At 43.3% G+C, this 27,592-nt stretch overlaps 1 protein-coding gene across 1 annotated transcript in view; it reads right to left on the minus strand.

The window, feature by feature from the left end:
- Nucleotides 1-27,592, minus strand: part of ABCA13 (ATP binding cassette subfamily A member 13) — a 135,922-nt gene that overhangs the window by 18,334 nt on the left and 89,996 nt on the right. The window contains exons 37-49 of the mRNA XM_064160725.1: nt 25,037-25,283; nt 23,749-23,838; nt 22,559-22,631; nt 21,777-21,895; nt 21,334-21,421; nt 16,795-16,903; nt 14,064-14,118; nt 12,823-13,000; nt 7,369-7,484; nt 6,348-6,504; nt 4,191-4,444; nt 3,196-3,388; nt 2,034-2,143 (exon numbers count right to left, since the gene is read on the minus strand). Coding sequence (XP_064016795.1) covers nt 2,034-2,143; nt 3,196-3,388; nt 4,191-4,444; nt 6,348-6,504; nt 7,369-7,484; nt 12,823-13,000; nt 14,064-14,118; nt 16,795-16,903; nt 21,334-21,421; nt 21,777-21,895; nt 22,559-22,631; nt 23,749-23,838; nt 25,037-25,283 — 1,789 coding nt within the window. The remainder of the gene's footprint in view (nt 1-2,033; nt 2,144-3,195; nt 3,389-4,190; nt 4,445-6,347; nt 6,505-7,368; nt 7,485-12,822; nt 13,001-14,063; nt 14,119-16,794; nt 16,904-21,333; nt 21,422-21,776; nt 21,896-22,558; nt 22,632-23,748; nt 23,839-25,036; nt 25,284-27,592) is intronic.

Raw genomic sequence — 27,592 nt, forward strand, 5'->3', positions numbered from 1 at the left:
TATGATTCTAATATCAGCCTTCTGCCTGTTTTGGAAACAATGTCTCACTATGGACTCCACTGTGTATTTTGCTTTACTTTTGTGTGCTTTTTCCCCACTGTTTTTGCATGCAGTTAAAATAAAGGCAGTGATAGATATGGTACTTAAAATGGCTTTTTGTAGAGAGATAAATTATATTAATTAGTCAAAATGAAATATAAATTTACAAATTGCCAAAGCAGTTGTACTCTTAGCTCCACATTTCATTCAGTGCATACTGATGCTTAATTAACAGTACAAAATTTCAAAGTTAAAATAGGATTAATGTAACTATGGCTTAGTTATAATTAAACTAATTTTACTGATATACAGTGTAACAACAGCTATCTCAGCCATTATTTGGATGGAAATTTATTCTGCCTTTCAAGTAAAGCCATTTAAATTACATTTTTAATTATTTATCAAGCTGAATATCAGAGCCCACAGAAGAGTCCAAGCTCTAGCCATAAAGAGCTATTTCACTTTCCCCTCTTTGAAAAGCAGTTCTCTGATGCTAGGACTTAGTAATTCAACTGCTTGAAATGACTGACACAATTCAAATGAAACAGAGAGTTGCTTCCATGGAGAGTCTCTCTCTGTGCAGAAGGAAGATGGAAATTCATGGAGGATGAATTAATTACATGAGGAATACTGCCAAATGCTTCAGGCAACTTATGATCATGATGACACCCAGCTCATCTGTTTCCTTCTCTATACATACCACTAGAAGTGAGACTTCACTGTAAGTATGGACTTAGTGCCATGGTCTAGTTGACTGGCTAGGGCTGGGGGATAGGTTGGACTGGATGATCTTGGAGGTTTCTTCCAACCTGGTTGATTCTATGATTCAATGGAAAAGATGGCAAAAACAGAGTGCCTAAAAGGCAAGTACACCACTAGTCATTTTATTTGTTATTTCACACTGATCTTGACATGACACTTGAAAAGATTTTAGCACTTCTCTTCCAACATGTCCTTAGCCCTCCTCAGTTGAGGACAGCTTTGTGACACACAGTCACAGGTTTGGACACAGATAGAGAAAAGGGAAGAAAACAAAGAGTGGCCAATATACACCCAAAAAACCCCAGGGTGGAACAGATGTAGAACATCTGCTGATGCATCAGCCCAGCAGAGAGCCAAAGACAACGAGGCCTCACTTTGTTTTGCTTTGTTCTACCACTTTGTTAAGAGTCAGATTTTCTTAGTGGGTATTTAATACCAACATTAGCTCTTCAAGCTGTGTGACACAAAATATAACTACAAAAATCATAGAATCAACCAGGTTGGAAGAGACCTCCAAGCTCATCCAGTCCAACCTAGTACCCAGCCCTGGCCAATCAACCAGACCATGGCACTAAGTGGAGTAAGAAGAAAAGCCTGGATGGAGCACTTAATGTCATGGTCCAGTTGATTGGACAGGGCTGGGTGCCAGCCTGTAGTGCTGCTTGGGGTTGCTGTGGCCAAAGTGTACAACCCTGCACTTGGCCTTGTTCAATCTCATCCCATTGGCCTCTGCCCACCTATCCAGCCTGGCCAGGTCCCTCTGCAGGGCTCTCCTACTCTCCAACAGCTCCACAGCTGCTCCTAGCTTGGTGTCATCTGCAAACTTACTGATGCTGGACTCAATGCCCTGGTCCAGATCATCAATAAAGTTATTTAACAGGACTTGAAGAACTGCTCTTCAGCCTAGCTTTGGAAATCTTTCAGTGCAGCACTAGTCTGGTGGATGTATGTCCATGTATATGGACCTATTATATATTAAGGGGTTTGTTAACTCTTTTACAAGTCTATATCTTAAGCCTTCCTAATGCTTGTTCTTCTATTCTCAATTAACAAAGCTTTCAGATGGAAGTAGGCAAAGACAAAATGATTTCCTGCAAAGACTTAACAGCAATAGAGCAATATACATTTAAAAGAGAAGAGAGGAGGTGCTCAGAGTACAGTATAACATGCTGAGTCTTTGGTCATTGACTTAATCAATTAGCACTTTTGTAATCAAATCCTCTGTTATTTACCCTGTAGGAGTCCTGACAACAGCACGTCCAGAAGATGGGATGATATCTCCAGTCAACATCTTAAATGTTGTGCTTTTTCCAGCTCCATTTGTTCCCAGGAGACCAAAACACTAAAAGAGATTTAAAGTAAAACAAAAAGAAAGAAATGCTAGATATAATACTTGGATTACCTCCTGAGTCCTAAAAGTGATTTATTTAGCATTCTAGACCTCCACTTAAATACCCTTCCCAGCAGCCTTATTAAGTATCCATATTATTATTCAATTATTATTGAATCTGAGGATCTCAAATCCTGCTTGAGAGCCCTGACTACCACTCCATAGGGTCAGTATTTCTCTTTCTCAGGAGCAGCTTCACTCTGTATAAACAAACAAACCCTCACCAGACAAGACACACCATGAAGAGCTATTTCAGGCCCTTAGCTGCAATGAATGCCTAAGCTAGGACAGGATTTATATTAATTTACATACAGTAGTTGATAACTTTTAAAATACACATCTCATTGTCTTTCTTATTGATAAATAGGCTTTAATTAGCAATAACATCCTGCTAGTAATGCCACTAATCCATCCCTGAAAACATTCAAGGTCAGATTTGATGTGGCCCTGGGCAGCCTCATCTAGTTGGAGGTGTTCCTGCTCACTGCAGAGAAGGTTGGACAATACAAACTTTCGGGGTCCCTTCCAATCCTGTGCCATCTGTGAATCTGTGATTTATATCCTCCCTTGTTTCCTCTCTCGTTCCCTTCCTCTCTCATTCCCTTCCTTCATGTTTACAGATATGTAAAGGTGAGTGCCAGGAGGCTGGAGCCAGGCTCTGCTGGGGGATGCCCAATGCCAGCACAAGGGGCAATGGGTGGAAGCTGAGACATAGGAAGTTTCATGAACACAGGGAAAAAATCCCTCCTTGTGTTAGGGTGACAGCATCCTGGAACAGGCTGCCCAGGGGGGTTGTGGAGTCTCCCTCTCTGGAGATATTCAAAACCTGCCTGGATGTGTTCCTGTGTGATCTGGTTTAGGTGGTCCTGTTCTATCAGGGAGGTTGGAGTGGATGAGCTTTTGAGGTCCCCTCCATCCTCTGAGATTCTGTGAAACACCTCTGAAGTAGGTCTGATCAATTGCTCAGAATCATGTCATTTTCTGAAAGGAAAAGAATTCTTTACCTCTCCTCTTGCTATTCCCAAGCTTATGCTTTCCACAGCTGTGTTCTTCTTACTGAAACCTCCGTAACACTTTCTGAGGTTGTACAAAAGAAGGACATCAGCAGCAGTTCTTCCATCAAAGAGTCGCTGCCTCTCCTTTCCTACATCAACATCTTCACAAGGAACGTTCATGCTGTTCATGGAGCACTGACCCCTAAACCAGAAGATGACAAAAAATGGTATATGGACAAATCAGACATTATTGTATTCTGTATAATTCATTTTCCCTGCTTACAACCCCTTGAAGCTTGCTGATCAAACCTCAGTGTGTAAAGAGTTAACCCAAATGGGGGAGAGGGCTTGACCCTGACCCCAGGTGATCTTGACTCCTCTGCAGGGGTGAGCCCAAACACTACTACTAGGTGCGGTGGTTTGCCCACTGCCTCTTCCTGTCTAGCTCCCATATAAATAGCAGGGGAACTTTGCATTTCTCTCTCTCCCTGCCTCCTGCTTGCCAGCAATCACCATCCTGTTCCCTGCTGACATTTGTTTTACCACGTGGCCATAACCCACGAGGCAGACAAAACCATTGCCTTCAGGTCTGGGTGTATATAGGTATTTTTGTACCCTTGGACATGTTGCAGTACCTCAACATCTCTCCTGAATTCAGGAGCCCAGAACTGGACACAGCACTCAAGGTGTGGCCTGAGCAGTGCTGAGTACGGAGGCAGAATAACCTCCCTTATCCTACTGGCCACACTGTTCCTGATGCAGGCCAGGATGCCATTGGCTCTCTTGGCCACCTGGGCACACTGCTGGCTCATCTTCAGTCTACTATCTATCAGTACCCCCAGGTCCCTTCCCTCCTGGCTGTTTTCCAGCCACTCAGTCCCCAGCCTGTAGCGCTGCTTGGGGTTGTTGTGGCCAAAGTGCAGAACCCTAACCCTGTACTACCATTTTCTTTCCTCAAAAACTAGTTTAGTGTCCACTGTGGCAGAATGCAAATGGTGACACACCTTGGTTTCTGGAGGAGGTCCCAATGAAGACATAGCCGTAAAAGAAGAAGTATTGTTCCCTGCAGTGCCATTTCCACAAAAATCCAGCCCAGGAAATTCATCTCAAAAGGGCTCACATATGAATCTATTCCAAAGTTGCTAGTCAGGTCAAACTTGATTTGATTGTATGAAAGCTCTATTAAACCTTGGCCTAAGCAGAATTGTGGGAATACAATGAACACCCATTTGAAGATACTGCAGATGTTCTGAAAACTCTGCATTAAGATTCAGCAAGGTATTAGGGGTGGGGAGGGGAAGAGAGAAAGAAAGAAAGAAAAGAAAGAAAAATAATTAGTTTTCTCCAACAGAATATTCAGTACACACACAACACTGGATACAGTCTTCAAATGTCACTCAAGGTTAACTGATTTCAAAATATTGTATTGTGATTTCCTTGTTTTGTCACCAGGCTTCATTTTTACTGCATTTCAGACTACCTAAGGCATGGGATTCTAATTCTGAGGTTCTGATGTGGGAAAAGAGATAGAAGATAGAGCGTAGGAACCTAGTTAAATCATTGTCTGTATGAGCACTGGTATAAAGCATCATCAGTCAGATAAACACAAAGGAGGTGGGTTAAGCTTGAGAGGGTCCTGAAACCCTCTCATCCAGAGGAAGAGTACTGTATTCAAAGATGAGAACAGTGGGAACTCCAGCCAAGAATATGACCCAAAACTGATGCCAGGTGGACAAAACATAGAGAAGTTAGACTGAGGAAGATGTCAGTCTTCCTCCCAAAGACCCTAAGAGGTGAGGAAGATGTTGGCCTTCCTCCCAAAGACTCCAAAAGGTGACCACCAGGTGGCAATGAGCATGTATAAAGAGGTGGGACAGCATGGAAATGAGCTCCAGGAACTGATTGTAATAACTCCATCTATTCCCAGAACTAAGTTCAATAACTCTACCCCTGTCCTGAATATGTATGATTTTGTAGCATAAACATTTCACCTGAGTAAGGTGAAGGTGTACAAGGGCTTTGGAGGATGAGCTCCCCTTGTCACCTAGAGCTGATTAAACACATCTGTCCTGATAACACTCTGCGTGTCGTGAGGTCTCACTTTCTGTAAGTCAGTTCAGAGACAACAACAAAACCATATGTGGCCATGATCATTCTATTCTCTTTAAATTTTAATGGCTGAACAATATTCATTCCAAATCACCATCTTAAACCAATCTGTCTCCAAACCTGAGTAAGAGGTTTGACTTCAAACATGGAGTTTTGGATTCGGTACAAGCACTCATATCATATCATAGAATCATATCATAGAATCAACCAGGTTGGAAGAGACCTCCAAGATCATCCAGTCCAACCTATCACCCAGCCCTAGCCAGTCAACCAGACCATGGCACTAAGTGCCTCATCCAGGCTTTTCTTGAAGACCCCCAGGGACGGTGCCTCCACCACCTCCCTGGGCAGCCCATTCCAATGCCAATCACTCTCTCTGTCAAGAACTTCTTCCTAACATCCAGCCTATACCTACCCTGGCACAACTTGAGACTGTGTCCCCTTGTTCTATTGCTGGTTGCCTGGGAGAAGAGGCCACCCCCCACCTGGCTACAATGCCCCTTCAGGTAGTTGTAGACAGCAATAAGATCACCCCTGAGCCTCCTCCTCATACACATGCTGGATCTCCCCTCCCCCAAGGGGCTTAATTACCATTAAGAAAATTATACATGTGAAGTGAGAATGCATGTTACTACTGATACAGTGCACCATAGGAATATGTGGCTTGTTTCTTCTGACAGTATTAGGGTTCAAACACATTTTACAACGCATATAATCCATTCAATGGACCAGGACAGCTCCCATTGTGTGCCAACTGCAGCTTAAACGGTCAGTAAAATGTCAAGGTTTCAATTAATACTTTTCTTTCATCATTACATTGCAATTTTCTTTGTTTGTTTGCTTTTTTGTTGTTGTTATATACAAGTTAACATTCAGTAATAAGCAATGGGAAAGAAAAATCATGAATGCTTAAAAGGTTTTGTCCTAGGAAAAAAAAAAATCTTGCTTGTGCATACTTCTAAATATGCATATAGACACAAACAAAAACACAGCTGCACATTTGTGCATACATCACACCCAAGAGTAACATAAAGCAGAGGTTTCACACTAACCTGTACTTTGGAAATTATGGCTAACAAACGAGGTAAGAGAGTCACCAGCATGGTGCATAAACCAAACACAAAATTTAAGGAGATGTAAGAAATAAAGGCTACATCTGAACTTGAGAAGAATCTGGACACGAGATACATCCAGGGTAAAGTTGCATATCTGGAAGTTTAAAGAAACAAAATTACCACAAATAATAACATCTAACAATGTATGAACAGTAAATGGTTGTTAAACAGGCTGTGCTAGTTTGAGCCTAGCTGGGATATTTTAGTGAGAGGGATTAGATGCCAGGCTGTGAAAAGGAAAGTGGTGATGGCTGCTGCACTCATAGGCTTGCTGAGATGGATAAAAACAAGAACACGATAACAGAGTTGCTTTGGGGCTCTGGCTACATTCATTTCTCTCCCTAACCTGCCCTCTGACTAATCCTTCTGCTTCCTCACCACCCTGGCTGATTCTCCAAACTCACCTTGAATGTAAGGCAAAATCTGGGATAAGATAGAGGGGTGGGAGAAGGTGGAAGGGTGGTTGGGAGCCCCTCCTGGGGACTGTGGTTTCTGGGAGGGCTGTTGTGTTTCTGTATTACTTTTTACCTTGCATATTTCTGTCTATAGCTGTAAATATTGTAAATCTCTGTATACTGTGCTAACCTGTAAATATAAATCTTCATTCACTTTCCAGATGGACTGAGTCTAGTCTGGGTGATTTTCTTAAGTGTGGGGGGGCAGGTAACACCCAAACCATCACACAGACTAAGCATCTTCTGAGACATTTCCAGTCCTTTCTTTTTTTCTTTTCCTTTCTTTGATTCTTCTCCACATTCTTTCATATGCATGAGCAAATATCTCTCTACTTTCCACATGGAACTTTCAAACTTACAGTTCAGCCTGTTTTCTAGCCTGAACCATAATCATCCCTAAAGAAAGAAAATCATGCATTCAACAGCAGGTGCAAACCAAGTCTAAAGACTTTTGTTTCTTCCTTACAAGCTGTAATTCCATAGTTGCATCTTCAATCACATACCCAAAGAGTATCAGCAGGAGAACAGTCGCTGCCAAGTTCTTTCGGAAGGTGAAGGCTGATAGCTGGAAGGTGCTAATAACACCAACACAGAGGGTAACTGGAACCATGTAAAGCAGCTAGAAAGAGAAGAAAAAAGTCACTTAGCCAGTCAGCATCTTTTATAAGTCTGTCTTAATTTGCATAGTGTCACAGTCCAGCAGTGGGTAATTAGGCAGAAGTCAAAATCCCTTTATCACAGTATCGCCAAGGTTGGAAGAGACCTCACAGATCATCAAGTCCAACCCTTTACCACAGAGCTCAAGGCCAGACCATGGCACCAAGTGCCACGTCCAATCCTGCCTTGAACAGCTCCAGGGACGGCGACTCCACCACCTCCCCATGCAGCCCATTCCAGTGTCCAATGACTCTCTCAGTGAAGAACTTTCTCCTCACCTCAAGTCTAAATTTCCCCCAAAGTAGCTTGAGGCTGTGTCCAGTTGGTCCTCATACAGAATCATAGAATAGTTTAGGTTGGAAGGGACCTCAAAGATCATCCAGTTCCAACCCCCTGCCATAGGCAGGGACACCTCTCACGAGAACAGGTTGCTCAAGGCCTCATCCAGTCTGACCTTGAACACCTCTAGAAACAGAGCATCCACAACTTCCCTGGGCAACCTGTGCCCGTGTCTCACCACCCTCACTGCAAAGAACCCTTTCCTAACATCTAGGAACATCCAAACTCTGCCAGTTTAAACCCATTCCCCCTTGTCCTGTCATTACAAGACCCTGTAAATAGTCACAGAATCATGATTCATCACATTCATTACAAGACCCTGTAAATAGTCCTTCCCTAGAAGGAATATTTACAGAGGGTCTGGGTGCAGTTGAGCTTAACTCTTGATCAATGCCCAACTGGACCTTTAACAAAACTTCACACTCTTGGGGACATAATTAAGACTCAAATGAGGTCAAATGCCTAAGTGATTTATTTGGCAGGCTGCAGGTGTAAATACCACAGTTGTCAAGTGGGGATGACTCAAACAGGAGTGGGGAATGGGGCCAGGCAGGACACAGCACTCTCTCTGTTTGCATCAGGAAGGGCAGCAGGCATGCAGGGCAACATTTCTCAGTGCTCCTGTTTTCTAGCTGCTGACTTCTCAACAACCAAATCTCTGCATATTGAGAGAATATGATGAATGTCTACACTAATTACTATGTAATTTCTAACACAAGTACATGCAACCAATTGCAGTTTAACACAATTTGTAGCCTTCTGATGAAAGGTATAAAAACACGTGTTTGGAATGCAATGAACGGATTGGATTGGCTTGCATCAGGCATCTCTCCATCTCTTCTGATGCCTATGGCATTCAGCCCGTGGCACAGGTGGACAAAAGGTAGAGAAGTCAGACTGAGGAAGATGTTGGCCTTCCTCCCAAAGACTCCAAAAGGTGACCACCAGGTGGCAATGAGCATGTGTGAAGAGGTGTGACAGCATGGAAATGAGCTTCAGGAACTGATTGTAATAACTCCACCTATTCCCAGAACTAATTGTAATAAACCTACCCCTGTCCTCAATGTATATGATTTTGTAGCATAAACATTTCACCTGAACAAGGTGAAGGTGTGCAAGGGCTTTGGAGGATGAGCTCCCCTTGTCACCTAGAGCTGATTAAACACATCTATCCTGATAACCTCTGCGTGTCATGAGGTCTCATTTTCTGTAAGTCACAGTGTAGAAGACCATTATTACTGTTAAAATTGGACTTGCATACTGAAGCACAATACAAACCTATCCTTAAAAACAAAACACTGAGGACATATGGGGAGACATATTTTCTTAAGAGAAGAGCAATGGAGTCATATGTAGAATCATAGAATCAAGTAGGTTGGAAGAGAGCTCCAAGATCATCCAGTCCAACCTAGCACCCAGCCCTAGCCAGTCATCTAGACCATGGCACTAAGTGCCTCATCTTGTCTTGCTTTTCATCATTATCATCATCATTGCTATTATTCTGGTTGTTGCTGGGGTTCATTGTTATTATTACTTGGGATGATGATATTTTACTTTTCTCTTGGGTTTTGTCTCCAGTTTTGTTACATTTGTAGACAAATGTTATGTTCTCATCTTGTTCACAGTGTGCCTTACTCAGTGCCACGTGCAAATATGTCATACCAATCCACAGAATTAGGTTTCAGCTATTCTGGGGTTGCTTTTGAAACTATGGTAGTGAACTCACAAAGCACAATCTGAATGTCATGAGACATCTATTTGTCATAAGATTGTCTCAGCGCTTACACATCTTCAATCTGCTGAAAGAGTAAAAAAAAGACCATTCCTATGTATAAACATAGGAAACTCAGCCTGATTTCATTTCAGCAATTTCATCAATCAAATACTCCTGTGGGTCTAGTAAAGATTGTGCTATCAATAATCTAGGACACATTCTGTAATACTTGAAATACATAAAGGGATTTCAAATGTGACTGTCAATATATTCATGCATTCGGTGCCTCTCGATGATCTGCAGCAAAATCAGCATTTAAAGCAGTGCCTGCTCTTTCCCAGGTAATGACTGATCATGCAGCACTGGGCTGAGTTTGTGGGAGCATTTTGAGAGGAAGAGATTGGCAGAAAATAACAAGAAGTTGACTTTGCTGCACAAGGAGAAACTGAATGATGGAGGAGTGAATTTTTAGCCAAGCTTTCTTACCTGACGTGGCAGAAAAAGGAATGCAAAGATTGACTGACCAAGAAAATAATTGGACAGCAGAGTGCTCTTACTTAAAGCTTGCTTGGGTGTGAAAATCTTGATTTCAAGCATGGATGGGTGAAGCTCTAACGTTTCAGACTTAGAATAGTCTGAATGAAAACAGAGAGTGTTCCAAAAATGCTTCTTTCTGACCAGGATACTTTTTGTTGCTGGATTAAAGCAACTCCTTCCATGACTCAATGTGTTAAGCAAGGTGCAGAAGTTTAATGGCCCCTCTCTGGGGCCAGGAAATGTTTCACTTTTGAATAAACTGGGTCACTCCAATTGCTTGCTATTGCCTTCAAAACCAATCTCCCAATGCAAAACACCTTTGAGATGTGAACTATTTGTATCTCATTTTGTTACATTGCTTTTCATCCTCATCATCATCGCTGCTATTATTGTCATTGTTGAGGTTTATTATTAGGTATGATGATATTTTACTTCTCTCTTGGGTTTTATTTGTCTCTAGTTTTGTTACATTGCTTTTCACCATCATCATCATCACTATTACTGTTGTGGTTTATTGTTATTATTATTTGGTATGATGATATTTTACTTCTCTCTTGGGTTTTATTTGTCTCTCATTTTGTTACACTGCTTTTCACCATCATCATCATCATCACTATTACTGTTGTGGTTTGTTATTATTATTTGGTATGATGATATTTTACTTCTCTCTTGGGTTTTATTTGTCTCTGGTTTTGTTACGTTGCTTTTCACCATCATCATCATCACTATTACTGTTGTGGTTTATTGTTATTATTATTTGGTATGATGATATTTTACTTCTCTCTTGGGTTTTGTCTCTCATTTTGTTACACTGCTTTTCACCATCATCATCACTATTATTATTGTTGTTGCTGGGGTTTATTGTTGTTATTATTATTTGGTGTGATGATATTTTACTTCTCTCTTGGGTTTTATTTGTCTCTAGCTTTGTTACATTGCTTTTCATCATTATCATCATCATCAGTGTTTATTGTTATTATTACTGCATGTGATGATATTTTACTTGTCTTCTCTTGGGTTTTATTTGTCTCTCATTTTGTTACATTGCTTTTCATCATCATGGCTATTATTATTGTTGTTGTTGGGGTTTATTGTTGTTATTATTACTTGGCATGATGATATTTTACTTTTGTTCTGAAGCTGTTCCTACCTCAACATGATTTACTTTTCTCTTTCCAATTCACCTCTTCATCCCTACTGGGATGAAGTAGCTGTGTGATGCTTAGTTGCTGGCTGGGGATAAACCACAACAATCTTTCAAGTATCTGACAAATATCTTTATGATTCTGCAGCTACCTGAAAGTTTTTGCCAGTGGCAATTCAAAACACAAGAACTCTTGCTACGAACAGCTGTGTGGCAGATTCTCTGGCTAGGTTGATTAACCAGTTTCCTTTTATTTGTAAAGCAGTGTAAGTACCTAAAGCTAGCACAGGCTTCATCTGCATTCAACTCTGGAATATGAAGAACAAAAATCCCACCTTCAAGAACTTTCATCAAATCACAGAACGTTGAGGGTAGGAAGGGACCTCTGGGGATCATCTAGTCCAACCTCCCTGCTAATGCAAGTCCACCTAGAGGAGGTTGATTGAGATTCAGGTGGGTTTTGAAATACTCCAGAATGGAGACTCCACATTCTGCCTGGGCAGACCATTCCAGTGCTACGTCATTGTCAAAGTACTGAATTTCTTTTCTTTATGTTTAGGTGGAACTTCCCAGGTTTCAGAGGTGTACATTGCCCTTTATAATGCTGTTGGTCACTGCTGAAAAGAAACTGGCCTCATCCGCCCGTTACATATTGATAGGCACTCCCAAGATTTTCTCTCAGTCTTGCCCAGGACAAAGAGCTCCAGGTCTCTCAAGATCTCATCAGAGAGATGCACTACACTCCCCCAGTCATCTTTGTAGCTCTCTGCTGGACTCTACCCAGTAATTTTTTGTTTCAGTTCATCTGACAGCACTGAAGTAGGAATGGTGTCCCAATGCTTGTTAGCACGACAGGCAAGACCTAGTGCTCTACATTTCATTCATGTATCACAGAATCAGTCAGGGTTGGAAGGGACCACAAGGATCATCTAATTCCAACCCCCCTGCCATGCCCAGGGACATCCCACCCTAGATCAGCCTGGCCACAGCCTCGTCCAGCCTGGCCTTAAACACCTCCAGCCATGGGGCCTCAACCACCTCCCTGGGCAACCCATTCCAGACTCTCACCACTCTCATGCTCAACAAATTCCTCCTCACAGCCTACCCATCTCCGACTTTGCTCCATTCCCCCCAGTCCTGTCACTCCCTGACAGCCTAAAAAGTCCCTCCCCAGCTTTTTTGTAGGCCCTCTTCAGATACTGCAATGCCACAAGAAGGTCACCTAGGAGCCTCCTCTTCCCCAGACTGAACAGCCCCAACTCTTTCAGTCTGTCCTCACAGCAGAGCTGCTGCAGCCCTCTGAGCATCCCTGTGGCCCTTCTCTGGACATGCTCCAGCATCTCCACCTCCCTCTTGTAATAGAGGCTCTCTAACTGGATGCAGTACTCCAGGTGGGGTCTCAGCAGAGCGGAGGAGGAGAATCACCTCCCTGGCCCTGCTGGCCACACTTCTCCTGCTGCAGCCCAGTACCTGGTTGTGTCTTGTGACCATATCTCCTTTTGCTCATTTATGGCACCCCAGTTAAAAATGCTCACCTGGGTGCAGGCTGCCCCATGCCATACATACCATATCGCAGCAGAAGTTGGCAAGCCAGTAAGTTCTGTAGCCCAAGCCTGCAATGTGCTGCAGGCGTTTTGTGCCAGATACTCTGTCTTTGACCACAGCACTGCCGATAGACGCAGTAAGGATGGAGAAGCCCAGCATGACACACAGGGCAACCCCACACTGGCGAACGTCCTCCATTCTAGGGGACAAAGCAAAACACCTCATTGAAAACACCATGGGAACAACACCTCACAAACCCCAAACGTTTTCTAGGCCACTTTCTTATCAAAACAACACTGGACAATTAGAATCATAGAACCAAGCAGGTTGGAAGAGACCTCCAACATCATCCAGTTCAACCTAGCACCCAGCCCTGTCCAATCAGCTAGACCATGGCACCAAGTGCCTCATCCAATCCCATAGAATCAACCAGGTTGGAAGAGACCTCCAAGCTCATCCAGTCCAACCTAGCACCCAGCCCTAGCCAGTCAACCAGACCACGGCACTAAGTGCCTCAGCCAGGCTTTGCTTGAACACCTCCAGGGACAGTGACTGCAACACCTCTCTGGGCAGCCCATTCCAATGCCAGTCACTCTCTCTGTGAAAAATCAGTTCAAGAAGGTCAGGGCCCTATCCAGTCTGTTTTGTAAAACCTCCAGGCACAACAACTCCACCACCGCCCAGGGCAGCCCATTCCAATGCCAATCTCTCTCTGTGCCAACAACTTCCTCCTAACATCCAGCCTAGACCTCCCCTGCCACAACCTGAGACTGTGTCCTAATCCTGTTTACAAGCATGTTTGTACAGTGTAAACATCTAATAATTGAACAAGAACAAGAGCTTGTAAATAACAGAACTATAGTTCAACTATAGAGAACACAGCATCAGTTTAAAGTCTTAAGAGTAAAGTTAAGCTTCTGCAAATACTACAGAAAATTACAAATCTACAGAGAATTAAATTTTAAGACCTAGAGAATCATTTTAGGCAGTTACCTGTTTGAAAAATGTGATGACCTGTTCACAAATGCTCTGTGTAAATTTGTAATTATTGCCTAGAAAACAATGCCAATGTATCTGATGTAAAGAGTAACCTTGACATACAAAACACCAGACTACTGAAAATGCTTCACTCAGTGGAACTAAATTGGATCTATCAAGTCATAACATCTGTTGCTGGCAATACACATGCTTATTAAATTAATGGTTTCAATTATCTCCTTGTTGCAGCTGTTATGTACTTTAAGAGTTAAGAGTTTGCTCACATTTTATCCTCATCCAGCAAAGCTCCCCCATATGGTTGGCTGTAGAGTGTGATCCCTGTGAAAACAAAAGTAAATTATCATATACTAAAAGCTACATCAGGACTTCAAGTTCTAAAGTGCCTTGTTGACACCTCATTACACAACATGAATGAAAAAGCTAAATGCTTAATAAGAAACAGAAAGAGGTCAACCATCAAATGCTGTCTTCTGTTTAGCAATGTCTAAATTCACCTTTCACCAACATCTAATAGTTAAGCATAAATAATATCTGCTTTTCTGCATTCTGAAGTGTATAAATGAGTGTAGTGCTGTATATTCCTGCAGAATCTACATCACAGAGGAGACTAAATGCAAAACCTAAGGTAGAATTTGTTCATATATTTAATGTTCTGACATAAGGTATCATAGACTCGTAGAATTCCAGGCTGGAAGGGACTTTTGGGATCATATAGGTAAAATTTAGAATCATAGAATGAACCAGGTTGGAAGAGACCTCCAAGATCATTCAGTCCTTCCTAGCACCCTTCCTAGTCCAACCTATACAACCTATCCATCCAGTCCAACCAATACAACCAAGATCATCCAGTCCAGCCCTATCCAATCAACCAGACCATGGCACTAAGTGCCTCATCCAGGCTTTGCTTCAACACCTCCAAGGATGGTGACTCCATCACCTCCCTGGGCAGCCCATTCCAATGCCAATCACTCTCTCTGCCAACAACTTCCTCATAACATCCAGCCTAGACCTCCCCTGCCACAACTTGAGACTGTGTCCCCTTGTTCTGCTGCTGGTTGCCTGGCAGAAGAGCCCAACCCCACCTGGCTACAGCCTCCCTTCAGGTGGTTGTAGACAGCAATGTGATATCTTATTTCAGAGTATAATAACACTAAATATTATGTGTAAGGAGGGGAAAGAAAAAAAGAGAGACTTTTTACCAACATGGCTTTTTACAAGCTTTTCTTTGTGGACAGTCAAATTTTATGGCAGTGTATCTGTCCCAAATGAGACATTACTATTTACTGAAAGTGACCACTTAGATTTTATGTCAAATTGACAGACTGCAGCAACATGAATTATTTTTCCTTTACTTTCCCCACACTAACCAGATATGGCTAAGGAGCTTGCTACTAAATGCCATTGCAGAGTTTCCTTTGAGAGGGGGTTTGAAGTTACGATTTGCAAAGCAATCAGGAAACTGTGCAGTCACTTTCTGCCAAAGCTCAGCAGAAAATGGGTCTCTTGATCCCTTCAGCTCTTTTGAAGAACTGAAACTGAAATAAATGAGGATGCTTTATAAAAGCTTACAATGAGCCCTAACATGAAAGTTTTTTCAAAATCAATAACTTCAATAGAAGTCTTGAGACAGAGCAGCTGCATCCCAAAGGCTTTTCTCTATTGATAGGTTTCTGTTCTTTGAGTAAGAACTTTTTTTCACCACTGTACTTTACAGACATCATTAGAGATAACTACCACTCCTTTTTTTCTCATATAATGTTAACCTAAGAGGAAGGTAAAAGTTCTCCCCTATATTCCAGCAGAATAAACACATTATGACTCACCTGTGTACAAAGAGGGGTGAAAAACCTTGCAATTAAGGAAGTCATCCTTTAGTTCTTTGTTCCCCTTACTTAATTATTCAATTTTTTTATTTGCTCACAGGCCAGTGGGATGAGATTTAACAAGGCCAAGTGCAGGGTTCTACACTTTGGTCACAACAACCCAAAGCAGCACTATAGGCTGGGGACAGAGTGGCTGAGAGCAGCCAGGCAGAGAGGGAGCTGGGGGTGCTGGTAGATAGGAGTTGAAGATGAGCCAGCACTGTGCCTATGTGGGCAGCAGAGCCAATGGCATCCTGGGCAGGATCAGGAACAGTGTGGCCAGTAGGACAAGGGAGGTTATTCTGCCCTTGTACTCAGCACTGCTCAGGCCACCCCTGGAGTGCTGTGTCCAGTTCTGGGCTCCTCAATTCAAGAGCGATGCTGAGGTGCTGGAACATGTCCAGAGAAGGGCAACAAAGCTGGTGAGGGGCCTGGAGCACAAACCCTATGAGGAGAGGTTGAGGGAGCTGGGCCTGTTTAGCCTGGAGAAGAGGAGGCTCAGGGCAGAGCTCATTGCTGTCTACAACTACCTGAAGGGGCATTGTAGCCAGGTGGGGGGTGGCCTCTTCTCCCAGGTAACCAGCAATAGAACAAGGGGACACAGTCTCAAGTTGTGCCAGGGTAGGTATAGGCTGGATATTAGGAAGAAGTTCTTCACAGAGAGAGTGATTGGCATTGGAATGGGCTGCCCAGGGAGGTGGTGGAGTCACTGTCCCTGGGGGTCTTCAAGAAAAGCCTGGATGAGGCACTTAGTGCCATGGTCTGGTTGATTGGATAGGGCTGGGTGCTAGGTTGGGCTGGATGATCTTGGAAGTCTCTTCCAACCTGGTTGATTCTATGATTTTTCTTGTGTGCTTGGCGCAGGTAACAGCCAAACCATCACAAAGGTGTAAAGAACTGATAATGGCACAGTGAGCTGTAAATTCATGTTTAACCTCATTGTGCACTATATTCTGTACATAAACAAACCTTATGTTTAAATAAAAGTTCCACTCACAAATCTTTCCAAGAACTGGGTGACACTGCAGCTCTATTTTATACTATGGAAAATGTTCAGACTGAAAATCATTTCTTTTTAAATGAATTTTCATAATATATGGGGAAAAAAAAAGCCTGAAAGAAGGACTATTACCATACTGTCTCCAGTCCACATCAGGAGGCAAATTCAACCACAAAATGTAGTTATTGAGTTCATTTAAGTAAGATGGCAGTGAATGGAAACCTTTTTGGTTGTACCACACCTGGAAGAGAAAATGGAGATGATGAATAAAAGTTGATTTGAATCTGAATGCTGATAGGAAACCTCCTCACACATTAATTAGAACTCTTCCTGCAAGCTCTGTTATCCAACCAAATCAAACCACCAGGAAATATCCATATCATAACTGGGTATTTTATTATTGACACTCTGGCAAAAGAGAGGTTTGAGGCTGTTCACATCACCAGCCAATATATCTAAGCTCTTCCTTTCTAAGGCTTGTGGATTATATTGCATTGATTGCAAAAGTAAAATAAAGGAAAATATTAGTTTGCTGAGATAGCTTCAATATTGCTCGTGCTCCACACATGTAATTGCTTAGTGCAGTAAAGATGTGAACAAAGGTAAATACACAGATTGAGGTGAATATTTTCAGAAGGTTATAAGATGATTTTTTTTCAGGCTGGATGTGAAGAGGAAGTTGTTCAGCATGAGAGTGGTAAGAGGATGGAATGGGCTGCCCAGGGAGGGGATTGAGACCCCATCCCTGGAGATCTTTAAAGTCAGGCTGGCTGAGGCTGTGTGCAGCCTGCTCTAGGGTAGGGTGCCCCTGGGCATGGCAGGGGGGTTGGAACTGGCTGCTCCTTGTGGTCCCTTCCAACCCTGACTGATTTTGTGACTTTTTATTTTCATTATTTTATCTTCCATCCATGACCAATAAATTTTGTCCCCAAGGAAAACCTCACACAGCAGATATCAGTTCTCTAAGGACATAATTTCTATCATTCCATACCTACCACTACACTGGGCTGACATTTTGACTAACCCATGGCCTGTCAAGAAAAAAAGATGATGCAGTGCAGAGGAATGTTTAGAATCATAGAATCAGACAGGTTGGATGAGACCTCCAAGATCATCCAGTCCAAACTAGCACCCAGCCCTAGCCAGTCATCTAGACCACGGCACTAAGTGCCTCATCCAGGCTTTACTTCAACACCTCCAGGGACGACAACTCCACCACCTCCCTGGGCAGCCCATTCCAATGCCAATCACTCTCTCTGCCAACAACTTCCTCCTCACATCCAGCCTAGACCACCCCTGGCACAGCTTCAGCCTCTGTCCTCTTCTTCTGTTGATGATTGCCTGGCAGCAGAGATCAACCCTCCCTGGCTACAGCCTCCCTTCAGGTAGTTGTAGACAGCAATGAGCTCTGCCCTGAGCCTCCTCTGCTGCAGGCTGCACACCCCCAGCTCCCTCAGCCTCTCCTCACAGGGCTGTGCTCCAGGCCTCTCACCAGCTTCGTCACTCTTCTCTGGACATGTTCCACTATCTCAACATTACTTTTGAATTGGGAAGAGCAGAGCTGGTATGCAGAATATGCAGCCTGGTTCAGATTAAAGTAAAATTAAGTTGGTACTTCTAATTTGAACTGGAAAAAATTGTTTCCTTTAGGAGATAAACATGTAGATAGTCACAAGTTTTCTAGAATTAAATGAATCCCACAGTAAGTCTTTCCACATGCAAATATCTCATTGTCTTTCACACAGGGCTATGTAAATTGTACAATCACTGTCTCATGAACAAGCCTGAAAGGGCAAAGTGAAAGTCTGGTCCTTAATTGCTGAAAGGTTAATGCAATAATTTGACATTGCATCAGTTGCAAGTCACCTCTAGGAGGTATTTTGGATAACAGAGTGCCCTTTATAACTCTACTTCACTATATTCTTTGGGTCTGAAATATGAAGCTTACTCACTAATGGTATAAATGCAATTTATTGCTGTGCTGAGGGCAAGTAGAGGAAAAAAAAGGACCCTGCTAGAAACCACCATGCAGGCATGTCAAAACCAGAGTCTGAAATGATTAAAGATATACAGGGCAAAATCAGCAGTCAGGAAAACACAGCTCACTGCAGTCCTGTAGGACTTCAAGTTCCTAATGAAGGATTGATGGAACTGAAGTCCAAAGATATAAGAAATCTGGAGGTAAAGGAGATCACAAGTGGCCCAAATGAAAAAATAATATAATGTAGGATGCACATACAAGGTGGAGAGACTTTTAAAGAGAATTACTTGGAAAAAGGCAGTCCAAAATAGTCACAAAACATGTAACTATATTAGATGTGAGAATGTCTATATGTTGTTTAATATATGGATGTTTGAACTCTGCTCTGAAATGAATTTGGGGATAAATCTGATTCACTTGGTTCTTTCTCCTCTTCTTTAGTAAGAGCAAATAAAATACAATTTCTATAGACCTATAAAGTAATTTAAAGGCAGAAGTACCTTTCTTTCATATTCTAGTCAGGAACCTGAAAAATCATAGAATCAAGCAGGTTGGAAGAGACCTCCAAACTCATCCAGTCCAACCTAGCACCCAGCCCTAGCCAGTCAACCAGACCATGGCACCAAGTGCCTCAGCCAGGCTTTGCTTGAACACCTCCAGGGATGGAGACTCCACCACCTCTCTGGGCAGCCCATTCCAATGCCAATCACTCTCTCTGCCAACAACTTCCTCCTAACATCCAGCCTAGACTTCCCCTGACACAACTTGAGACTGTGTCCCCTTGTTCTGTTGCTGGCTGCCTGAGAGAAGAGACCAACCCCACCTGGCTACAGCCTCCCTTCAGGTAGATGTAGACAGCAATGAGATCACCCCTGAGCCTCCTCTTCTCCAGGCTAAGCAACCCCATAGACAGCTACCTCTTAATAAATGTTTTGCCTCAACATGAGCCATCAGTGTGCACTTACAGCCCAGGGAGGCAACCAGATGCTGGGCTGCATCAGGAGAAGTGTGGCCAGCAGGTCGAGGGAGGTGATTCTCCCTCTCTACTCAGCCCCGCTGAGACTCCACCTGGAATACTGCATCCAGTTCTGGAGCATCTATTACAAAAGTGCTGTGGGACATGTCCAGAGAAGGGCCACGAGTGTATTCTGAGGGATGGAGCAGCTCTGCTATGGGGACAAACTGAAAGAGTTGGGGCTGTGCAGTCTGCAGAAGAAGAGGCTCCCAGGTGACCTTATTGTGGCCTTTCAGAATCTGAAGGGGGCCCCTACAAAAAAGCTGGAGAAGGACTTTTTATGCTACCAGGGAATGACAGGACTAGTGGGAAAGGAGCAAAGCTGGAGGTGGGGAATTCAGACAGGCTGTGAGGAGGAAGTTGTTCAGCATGAGAATGGTGAGAGACTGGACTGGGTTGCCCAGGGATGTGCTTGAGGCTCCATGCCTGAAGATGTTTAAGGCCAGGCTGGATGAGGCTGTGGCCAGGCTCATCTAGGGTAGGACATCCCTGCCCATGGTAGGGGGCTTGTAACTGGCTGCTCCTTGTGGTGCCTCCCAACCCTGACTGATTCTACGATTCTAGAAAGAGAAAAATAGCAAATAAAAAAGGTATCCCTTGCAGGAATGAAAAGAAAAAAAAACAATGGACAAATCAAGAAGAACAAAACCAAATCAGTAACAAAACAAAACCAATAACAATTCAAGATCTTTGGTGGAGTTTTGTCAATCCTGACAATGACTTTTTATACAGGGTGGGGGAAAGAGAGAAAAGGAATACGTGGATGGGCTGCCTAAAGAAAAGGTGAGCTCAGCTAGACTCTGAAATAAGTTCACAGGAAAAAAAAAAAGAAAAGGAAAAAGAGCTCCCATTTGACTTCTCAGAACTCAGGAGAACATGTCAAGAACTGAGAACAGAGGAGCAGACTATAACAGACAGAGACTTCCTCCCAGTTTCTAAATTAAAGGATTTCATGCAACAGTTCCTTATTTGCTAAATGTTATTGTGCTAGTTTGAAGCTAGCTGGGATATTGTGGTGAGAAGAGTTAGATTACAGGCTGTGAAAAGGAAGCAATGGTGATGTCTGCTGCACTCATAGGCTTGCTGAGATGTATAAGAGCAAGAACACAAACATAGATAAGAGTTGCTCTCTGGCTGCTTCCCTTCTCTCCTTAACCTGCTGTCTGCATAACTAATCTCTCTGCTTCCTAACTCTCCTGGCCATTTCTCCAAACTCACCTTGCACAGTTGCTGTGTGCCTTTGGCTGCCTCCACTTTTCTCCCTAACCTCCTGTCTGTATAACTAATCCTTCTGCTTTCTAATGCCCCCTGGCTGATTCTCCAAACTCACCTTGCATGTAAGGCAAAGTCTGGGCTAAAGGTAGAGGGGTGGGAGAAGGTGGAAGGGTGGTTGGGAGCCCCTCCTGGGGACTCTGGTTTCTGGGAGGGCTGTTGTGTTTCTGTATTACTTTTTACCTTGTATATTTCTGTCCATAGCTATAAGTATCTGCTTGCCTATTGTGCTAAGCTGTAAATGCAAAGCTTCATTCCTTAATTTCCAGCTCACCTTAGTCTTGTCTGGGTGATTTCATGAGAGTGGTGGGGGAGGTAACACCCAAACTGTCACAGCTGTGAAGTCTGGAGTCTCCATAAGTAAGGAAAGGTACAAATGCACACACATACATGCAATGCTTACCTTAGCCAGAGGCTTAGATGTGCTGTTATTCAGTGGTTTATCTCGCAGTCCAAGTACTTGACTCCCTCCAAATGACCAACCACCATATCTGGTAATAGAAAATAAAGTAATAACTATACAAACTGGAAGAGGGAAGATTCAAACTAGATGTTAGGAAAGGGTTCTTTGCAGTGAGGGTGGCGAGACACTGGCACAGGTTGCCCAGGGAGGTTGTGGATGGTGTTCATGGCCAGGTTGGACGAGGCCTTGAGTGACCTGTTCTAGTGGGAGGTGTCCCTGCTTTTGGATGAGCTTCGAGGTCCCTTCCAACCTAAACCATTCCATGATTCTATATTCTCCATGACATGAGTCTGGGCATTGGACCAGGAGGCACTGCAGTTTTTACAGAAAGATAAACAAAATATTTAGACAGGGATTTAGACAGCTACATATTTTAAGGTTACCTTGCTTTGTTGGAAGCCCTCACTAAATATTCTTCCAGCAGGAACCCTGAAAGATTATACAAAACATGTCCTTTCTTATTCTTCACGTAGGGAGCAGAGGTATTGAAAGTGGGACACATCTGTAGAACAGTACACATGCAGTCAGGAAAGCTCTCATCCAGCCCAGCCTAGCACCCAGCCCTAGCCAGTCAACCAGACCATGGCACTAAGTGCCTCAGCCAGGCATTGCTTGAACACCTCCAGAGACAGCTTGTATGTAACTGTATATATTTGTGTATATATCTGACTGTAAATGGTGCTAAGCTGTAAACATAGCTTCATTCCTTCACTTCCAGCTGACTGAATCTAGCCTGGGTGATTTTTCCTAAGTGTGGGGGGACAGGTAACACCCAAATCATCCCAACATAGCACAAGGGCTGGAACTAACTGATCTTTAAGGTTCCTTCTAAACCAAACTATTCTTTGGTCCTGTAACATACTTAAAGCAAAATTGGATTTGCAGAGAATAAATAGTTCAGCCATTTCTATTTCCTATTATTTGAGATCAGTCTGCAGCCATTCCTGGCTCTTACACATCAAAAACATGCTAGCTCTTTCTCTGAAGACTTTGTAGCTCATACATTAGATGAATCAGAAGAAAACCTTCAATCACAACAAAGCCAGTGCTCTGAGGGTTTATTTCCTCATCTCTTTCTCCAGCCCTCCAGGAAGAGTAGTCAAGGTACTAGATGCAATATACACACATGATTTTGACATACTTAAGTAAATACAAAAGGGCATACCTCTTGTTCAGCTACACATCCACATGAATCATTGGGTGATGCAGATTCCATCTCCCAACAGGAATTATTTTTCCTAATAAGAATAAACATTACCATTAAATGAAAAGCACATAAGAGGACATGCACAGAGTAACAACCAGGTCTGGCATACTGAACACCTTCTAGTGTTTTATCAGTGACAGCTGTGTCTAAACTTGTGTCAGTTTTACTCATTTGTATCAACTAACAATATTTGAATACATGAAGCAGCAAAGGAGTTGTGCTGGTTTGAGGCTAAGTTTTGCTGAGAGAAAATAAACCCTCAGCTGTGACAAGAAAAAAAAAGCCAACAGTAATCTATACCCATCAGTTTTCTGCTGAGAAACACAGCTAGGCAAAATACAGATAAGTCACTTCACACACTGCTCAGCTCTCACTTCTGGCTGTGTCTCCTTTCTGGTGGTCTGCTCTCTGTGGCTGACTGCCTTTAACTCTCTAATCCACCTAACCCCTTCTTCCTCTAACCTCCTTGTCGTCTTTTTGACATCTCACCTTAGATCTCCAGATTTATCACATGAGATATACATGGGCTGATCTGGTTATTTCTGAAGGGAAGGAAAGAGGGAAGGGGTTTGGGTAGGGAGCCCTCCTAGGGACTCTGATTGTTTCTGGGAGGAGTATTGTGTTTCTGTGCTACTTTTAATTTGTATATAACTGTGTATATATGTCTGCATATTGTGCTAAGCTGTAAATAGAGCTTCATTCCTTAAGTTCCGGCTCAGCTGAGTCTAGTCTGGGTGATTTTATAAGGGGGGAGGGGGCAATACCCAAACCATCACAGGAGTTACATGCTTATGTTTGCAGCAATAAGATAGAGCACGGTCGCCACTCTGCCTTTCCAAATGTGGAAGTCTGGAATGTATCCTAGCAAATATTGCAGTTACTGTCTAATCTTCATTCATGTGGACATCAGACTTGATCTAAATCCTCCTGACTGACTCTCAAGTGATTTGGATCACACTTTTAGCAATGAACTCTACTTGAATACTTTACCTGGATGCCATCTTCCTCATCAGAACAGATTTGTCATTAACCTTGTGCTACCAAGAAAAGCTGAAGACAGTCCACATTACAGAGGAAAAAAAACCAAACCTGAACTTACAATATTTGTAATTTATAGTAAAGAAGGTAGTTATGTTGTTCATAGTTACCCTTGTTTAGAATGCATGCATGTATGGTCCACAGCAGAGAAATATCTCAGTAGAATCTGAGAAAGATTTCCTAGGTTATCATCTTCAATGCTGTGCCAAGTGGGCCATGGGAAGGAAAAAAGAAAAAGAAGCACAGATATGTTAATAACATTCATGCATAAGAAACATACCAAAACAGAAAGAGATCTCATTTCTAGATCTGCATGCAAAGAAATGGATAGTGTGTGAAGAGTTGTCACTAAAGAACATCCAGAGCAGGTTGAAACAAAGGTACACAGAAAGAAAACGGCTTCAAGACCTATGCAATTGGTTAAAATGTGCCATGTTAGGGCTCATCATAGGCTCACAGGATGTTAGGGGTTGGAAGGGACCCAAAGAGATCATTGAGTCCAACCTCCCTGCCAGAACAGGACAATGCTATCTAACAAAGATCACAGAGGAACACATCCAGACAGGCCTGAAAAGGCTCCAGAGAGGGTGACCCTCCACAATCTCTCTGGGGAGCCTGTGCCAGTGCTCTGTGACCCTTACAGGAAAGAAGTTCCCCCTTGTGTTGAGGCAGAACATCTTTTGCTGCAACTTACACCCATTGCTCCTTGTTCTACTCCAGGGAGCAGTGAGCAGAGCCTGTCCCCCCCCCACTTCCTGGACAGCCTTTTGATACGTACAAACTTTTATCAAATCCCCTCTCAGTGTTCTCCTCTCCAGACTAAAAAGCCCCAGGTCCCTCAGCCTCTCCTCATAAGCCATGCCCTCCAGTAGCCCTCTGCTGGACCCTCTCCAGCAGATCCCTGTCCCTCTAAAACTGGGGAGTCCAAAACTGAACACAGTATTCAAGGTGAGGTCTCAGCAGGGCAGAGTGGAGGGGGAGGAGAACCTCCCTTGATCTGCTGGGCACATTCTTCCTAATACAGCTCAGGATCCCATTGGCCTTCTTGGCCACAAGGGCACATTGCTGTGCCATGGGTAACTTATCCACCAGGACCCCCGGGTCCATCTCCACATTTACATAGAAATGGCCATGGGTGGCATTGAAATAGATTGCTGAGTTTAAACTGCTCTAAAGGCTTTGCCTTTTCCTACCAACAAAAAGAGTCTTGGACCATGTTTATTCTAGTTTTCTCTCTCCCTCACAGTAATCTAAACCACTGCACTGAACAGCTGAAAAATAACAGCTGTTGTGTAAAAGGAGCCAATAATTCTTCCTAGAACACAAACAACCTCCAGAATATGAGAACTCAAAGGAATAGGTCCCAGAAACCTGGATACTGCTAGAGAAGTCCTTTACCTAAAGAAGGATGCTGCACTGCCATCGAGTCCTGGCGTCAGCTTGAGAGAAGGATAATCAACAGCCAGCGGCTTCACAGTGAACAAGGCCATGGCCAGCGCAACGAAAAGGACAGGCAGCAGTGTGTGAGAGACACTTCCCCTCCAGTCTCGTCTAGAACGCTGAAATCTCTTCTTCAGAACAGCACCAAGCTGAGCAAGGACAAGACGGGCTCCGCGCGCGCTGGAGGCTCCTGCACGCGAGGGATCTAAGCGAAACAAAACCCAACTGCTGAACAGACCAGGAAAACCACACCTCTAACCCAATGCTCTTCTTGGGAGAGGGCTAGAGCATTAGAGCAGGGCAGAGTATGTTCTCCTGGACTGAATTGTGTAAGTCTCCAGGCATAACTAGCTCTTCCTGGAAGGGAAACAGATATAAGATAACTCTTATCTCTCTGTGCTGGAGCATGTTCAGAGAAGGCCTCATCCCTGGAAGTATCACAGTATCACACAGTATCATCAGGGTTGGAAGAGACCTCACAGATCATCAAGTCCAACCCTTTACCACAGAGCTCAAGGCCAGACCATGGCACCAAGTGCGTTTAAGGTCAGGCTGGATGAGGCTCTGGCCAGCCTGGTCTAGGGTAGTGTGTCCCAGTCCATGGCAGGGGTGTTGGAACTGGATGATCCTTGTGGTCCCTTCCAACCCTGACTGATTCTGTGATTCTCTAACTCCCTGTACACAATTAAAGCAGCACTTACTACCTATTTTTTCTCACAGTCCTTGCACTGGCAGACCATTCCTTATCTTTTGCCACTTTTGCTCCTAGACAAATTACTATGGCAAACATGGCCTGTATTAGCACCAGGTCTTAATCCACCTTGACCGAAATCAGTGGACCCAGTGTATCACCGAAATCAGTGTATTACTTGACTGAAGTTAGAGTATTACTTCTAACTTGTATACAAGTATACATATCTGTATATGTTGTGTATATATGCTTGGACATATGTGCTGTGCTGTAAATAGAGCTTCAGATTAACTTCCAGCCATCCGAGGCTAGTCTGCTGACTCCAAGCAGGGTGAGGGAAACTCCTGAACCATGCCAATCTTATTTAGCACATCAAGTGGGGCTCATTCAAATTGATTCATTGCTAATCAATTTCACAAGTTAAGATTAAGCTTTTCTGGGTGGTCTGGGCTCTTATCTACCCAGTCTTATTCCTGGTTATCGATTGGTTATCACCCAGTTAAGAATCATAGAAACATAGAATCAATCAAGTTGTAAGAGACCTTCAAGATCATCCAGTCCAGCCCTATCCAATCAACTAGACCATGGCACTAAATGCTTCAGCCAGGCTTTGCTTGAACACCTCCAGGCACAGCAACTCCACCACCTCCCTGGGCAGCCCATTCCAATGCCAAACACTCTCTCTGACAACAACTTCCTCCTGACATCCAGCCTCAACCTGCCCTGGCACAGCTTGAGGCTGTGTCCCCATGTTCTGTTGCTGGTTGCCTGGCAGAAGAGACCAATCCCCACCTGGCTACAGCCTCCCTTCAGGTAGTTGTAGACAGCAATAAGGTCCCCCCTGAGCCTCCTCTTCTGCAGGCTGCACACCCCCAGCTCCCTCAACCTCTCCTCATAGGGTTTGTGCTCCAGGCTCCTCACCAGGTTTTTATTTATTGTTAAAGTTTTCTCTTTTAACTTCCAAATGGAAGTGAGACTATTTATTTGGGTGTGTTTTACCTTTCCTTCTCTACATCTAGCTCCTCTTCTTTGAGAAGAAAAAAGAGGAAAAGGGAAAAGCATCCTATAATTTGTTATTGGTTCTATTAACTATATTTGAGTCTCTGGGAAACCTAAACTAGAATTGAGACAATGACATAGAAATTCTGATAAGCTAATAAATATGTGCAGCTTCCAAATGCAGCCAGTTTCATGTGATCTAGCTAGCTGTGTTGCCAGAGCATTGCAGTTCCAGGATTATCTGTCCAAAAGGCTTGTCTAAATGCCAAAATGACAGCAGCAGGATTGAAAGTGCCTCCTCCTGGCTGTCAATAGAGCTGTTGCACAGCTCATCTTTTTTCCCTTTTTTGAATTGTGCTATGAAAAATTTTAGAACTGCATTATTTTTTTGGAAAGGCAAAAAGAGGGAGAAAAAGACCATCTAAGATCCAGTGATTCTTACAGGATGTGATTCTGCTCTTAATTCTAGAGCAATGTATAGGTAAGGATTTTAAAAATCACAGAATCAGCCAGGTTGGAAAAGACCTCTAGGATCACCAAGTGCAACCTAACATCTAAACCTTCTCATTAAGTAAACCATGGCACTAAGTGCCTCATCCAAGCACCCTAAATCATGTCCCCAAGCACCACATCCAAACAACTTCTAAACACAGCCAGAGCTGGTGACTCCACCACCTCCCTGGGCAGCCCATTCCAATGTCTGACCACACTTTTATTGAATTTTTTCACCCTCATGTCCAGTCTAAACCTACTTGTTTGCAGTTTGAGACCATTCCCTCTTACTCTATCACCTGTGAGGAGAGACCAGCACCAAGCTCTCCACA

The sequence above is a fragment of the Pogoniulus pusillus genome, chromosome 21, assembly GCF_015220805.1.
Source record: "Pogoniulus pusillus isolate bPogPus1 chromosome 21, bPogPus1.pri, whole genome shotgun sequence".
Lineage (NCBI taxonomy): Eukaryota > Metazoa > Chordata > Aves > Piciformes > Lybiidae > Pogoniulus > Pogoniulus pusillus.